This window comes from Nothobranchius furzeri, chromosome 15 (assembly GCF_043380555.1).
Source record: "Nothobranchius furzeri strain GRZ-AD chromosome 15, NfurGRZ-RIMD1, whole genome shotgun sequence".
Taxonomy (NCBI): Eukaryota; Metazoa; Chordata; class Actinopteri; order Cyprinodontiformes; family Nothobranchiidae; genus Nothobranchius; species Nothobranchius furzeri.
The window spans coordinates 43,321,824-43,326,115 of record NC_091755.1 but is presented as its reverse complement, the minus strand read 5'-3'; the positions used below and the strand labels follow the sequence as shown (position 1 = coordinate 43,326,115).

General features: G+C 50.3%; 1 protein-coding gene across 1 annotated transcript in view; it reads right to left on the bottom strand.

Moving 5' to 3' along the window:
- Positions 1-1,126: 1,126 nt before the first annotated feature.
- The window catches only part of sox18 (SRY-box transcription factor 18), a 3,645-nt gene continuing 479 nt past the window's right edge, over positions 1,127-4,292 (bottom strand). The window contains exons 1-2 of the mRNA XM_015967361.3: positions 4,156-4,292; positions 1,127-2,955 (exon numbers count right to left, since the gene is read on the bottom strand). The exon at positions 4,156-4,292 is cut by the window's right edge and continues 479 nt beyond it. Of these exons, the coding sequence (XP_015822847.1) occupies positions 1,676-2,955; positions 4,156-4,292 (1,417 nt within the window). The 3' untranslated portion in view covers positions 1,127-1,675. The remainder of the gene's footprint in view (positions 2,956-4,155) is intronic.

Genomic DNA, 4,292 nt, shown 5'->3' with positions numbered 1-4,292 from the left:
CCGCCTCATGCCACACGCGGCTCTCCTCACACGGAAAACTAGGCTTGTGTTGCCGGTTCCTGCCTGCGCAGACAAACGTCCCAGGTTTAATGTAATACAGTCATGACTGGAGTCATGGACATTTGTAAAATTCCTTTTGGGAATTTGTGACTATAGACAGAAAATGTCCAAGTTTCTCTTGTAAATATTGACAGGAGTCTTGAATTTTTCTTACTGCAGAAACAAACTCATCCAGAGCCATTCTTCTTTTGTCTACGATGGCCTCGGTACTCCGTTGGAGCCAGTCATCCCTGGACCGTTGCGACTGAATCTGCCCTTTCTGAACCAGTCGTCGCCTCTGGCTGTGGCTGTTGCAGCAAACAGGATGTACACTTAGACGCGCTCCTCCCGTCCAACCAGCCCTGAACCTCACATGAAGCTCTACCTGGTTAGGGAGGATCATTTCATAAAAATATATTTCCAGCTGAACGTTTCTCAATAATAAGTTGGTGGTTTGGTTTCCTGTGCTTTAGCTAAGCTAAGCTAAGCTAAGCTAAGCTAACAGCCTCACAGCAGCACCGACGCAGAGCTGAAAACATTTCCTTTGAGAAAAATGAGACAGATAAAACAATTCTTTCTGCTCAAATGTTTATTTTATACAACAGACTTTGAATCATTTAAGAAGTAGTTTTCTTTCTGTACAGATAACACATCAAACCCAGTGCAAAGTGAATGTTTCACGTTGTTCACAGACAGCTGCGGAGGGATCAGCTGCATCATGCAGTCGTGTAAAAACAGTCAACCGTTAGAAACGTAACTCTAGACCTGTCTCTGGTCCCACCGGGTGAATCAGACAGGTTAAAGGTCATATTTACATGATCTCGGACTGAAGCACCTTTTAGTTGCACCTGTTTGCTTTACCACAGAGGCTTTGTGGTCCAAAGGATCTTCAAATCAACAGAGATTGCTGTTTGTCAGGAAGTAGAGACATGTATGAATCTGTAAATTCATACAGAGAATTTGGCTCAGAGTCCTGAGATGAACAGAGGCGAGGGAACGGCACCGACCCGTTTGTGGGACATCCGTGGTCTGTTCTGGGCTAGCGGCGGACGGATCAGACCCCCCACAGAATCTTCTTCTGCACAGAAAGCCTCGTGAATCTGTCCAAACTCAACCGAAAGGTTCTGGTTTGATGTCGTAGATGACATCAGGTTACTGTAAAACACCCACAACTTTACAGTTAGCCTACGCGCTCTCCTTCAGCGTTGTTCAGGCTGCTGCAGTCTGCTGGCTGCAAACGAACAACAAAAGGATGAAATCATCGTCATCAGTAATCAGCCCAGCTTCTAGCATCAGCTTAATCATCTGGTGTTAAAATTCAAACTTTAAGTTGTTTGTTTCCAAGCTGCCTTCAGTTTATCCTTCATGAGCAGAAGTAAAAACAAAAACCAAACAAGTGTTTAATGCACAATGTCACGCTAGTCTGACTAGCTAACTGACCTGGGGGGTCGTCTCAACAGCTGGTCCGCTGCTGTTCTCTTCCAGGTTGGTTTAACGTGCTTTTTTATTCTGTTTTAATCTATCAGACACTTTTTTATTGACAATCTGAATTTTAGACAGAGATTTCAGGCTCTACGCTGGAAGCGAAACAAGACGAAGACGGTTCAGAGCGGGGGAGGAGGTGAGACAGTTCTGTTCATCCAGTGATACAGGTGCTGTAATAAACAGCACTGCTGGCATCAGACAGGGCCGAAATCAGAGGGCTGCTCCCATCATCAGCACCAGCAGCACCCATACAAACACCAACATCCCTGCCAACTATGCTGCTAACACAGCCACCCATGACCTTTGACCCACCTCCACACCCCAGTCCGTAGACCTCTTCTTGACTCCTCCCCACATTTACATACTGGTCAAATTCATGCCGGTCCACCTCGGACCAGAAGTCAGCAGCAGAAGACCCCATGTGTCCACTTGTCTCTAAGCTGGAGTGGTCTGAGTGCACAGAGCGAGCATAGGAGGATGGAGGGGGGATACTGGAGGATGAGCAGGAGGAAGGAGGTGTTTCAGGAGGAGGTGAGAGCTGCCCCAGACGAGAGGAGGTGGCATGTGTGGAGCCTGAGGTGCTGCTCCCGTAAATCTGGCTGAAGAAGCCCACAGGAGCTGCGCTCGGGGTCGTTTGTTGGCATTTTGCTGGTTCAGTGAGACTGAGGGAAGGGTGGGGGTACGACACCAGGAAGGAGGAGTCATGGAGAGGTGGAGGGCACTTTACAGGACTCCTTAGGGGCACCTGGTGGGTGGACGCGTGGTGCAGTTTGGAGCTCATGGTGGAGGTCATGTTTGAGTCAACAGAACTTATTCTGGAGCTTCTAGCTGTACCACAACTGGAGTTGTTCAGACTGGTGCTAACACTCGCTCCACGACCCAGCCCATGCACGGAACCGTGCTGACTGTGGTTGCTATAGTGATGGCTGTAAAGCTGGTTATGGTGGAGGTGGTGATGATAACCGCTCCATCCTCCTATCCCTGACTCCTCCTGCATGTGTTGGGGGAAAAACACGGATTCTCCTGCTCCGTCCTCCAGAACATCCAGAGGGGACATCTCTGGAGTGGGTAGGCCGTAGCTCTCCAGCTCTGGGTGTCCAGGGGTCTGCAGTTCTCTGAAGTGTCCCAGAGACGGGAGAAGGTGGTGGGGGGTGTGATGGTGTGCGGGGTGGACATAGGCAGGACCTCCTGAGATGCCTTCTGCACCCATAGGACTAACACCCCCTCCCAAACCGAGACTCGAGGCCCCACCTTGGGCCAAGCTGTGCAGCAGGAGACCCGGTTCGACTCGCTTCAGTTTTTTGGGGGTCTTTTTACGACGAGGCCTGTACTTGTAGTTTGGGTGATCCTGTAGGTGCTGGACACGGAGACGTTCTGCTTCCTCCACAAAGGGTCGCTTGTCTGGGGCACTCAGAGCCTTCCACGACTGACCTGCAGGACAAGGAGACAGCTAATGAGGGACGGTCAACATCAGAGCGGTGACCGGGTCAGGGCCACTCCGTTTGAAACAGAACATCATGCATTCTCCAGAAACGTGGCTGGTGAGCAGAACCCACACTTATTCAGCATCATCAGTTTCATTTGTGTTCAGCTAATGTGAAACTTAAAGATCTGACTTCTATCTTCAGCCTGTGAACGCACCACTGCTCAGCTCGGTGCTCGGGTTTACCTCCAGAACAGAAACGTTCAGGAGATTCTCACAAACACCGGCCGTGTCTTTGGGACACCTGTGTGCGTACGGAGCTTTCCCAGGATGCCCCGCCTCCTCTCAGCCGCTCCAGCAGCAGAACTCAGCTCCACACACGGAGCTGCTAGACAGAAGGCAGGGCCGACCAGACTTCACAGACACACCAACGTTTGGATGGGTGCGTGCATTCATGCTCTACAGGAAGGGCTCATATTTACAGCCTGCCGGTTGGTCGTGCATGCCAGAAGTCTGAAGATCTGCAAAACAAACGTTGTTCCAGAAACCTTGTGGTTTGGATTTGAGGGACGTTTCAGGCTGCAGATGAGCTCCAGCTGTCCGTTTGGGTTTTACTGGGCTGCTCAGAGTCGGTGCGACGCTGCGGGTCATTTTAGAACATCTAGTAAAAGATGTGTTTTTGTTTCAGACTCCAAACTGCCCTGAGTTTAGTCTCCACTGTGTCACTCTGACATGGTGACATCAACACTCATTTCACATATATGATAAGAACCCCTCAGCGTGGGCAGCTGCAGGGGGGCCAGCGTTTACAGAAATGATGAGTGGATGGAGTCGAACTTTCATGAGCAGAAGTGATTTGTGAGTTTTCATCGATACGTGTGTTAAACTGAAGCAGCAGCTGGTGAATGAGTGGCAGAGACACGGCGTTCCTCCCATCATCCAGTTTCAGCACCTGTGTGATCCTCTGGAGGCTAACCCTGACCCTGACCCTCTAAAACAACCTCCGCTCATCTGGACTTAGCCAGCCATGACGTGGAAGTGTTCAACCGCTGAACATAAAACTGGGACGTCCTCTAAATAAAACAGACAATGAACACACCACAGTTTCTCCTCTACCATCCTGATGTCTAACGCTGAATTCATCCTGGCGGGGTTCTGCTTCGAACCTCATCAGTGCGTTAGTTCTGATGAGGCCCGTTTGGTCTTACCGAGCATTTTGCTGAGCACAGCGTTGTGCAGGTCGGGGTTCTGCAGGGCCAGTCTCTTCCTCTCATCCTTAGCCCAAACCATGAATGCGTTCATGGGCCTGCGGATCCTCTGCTCAGCCCCTGCTGTTTTCCCGTCA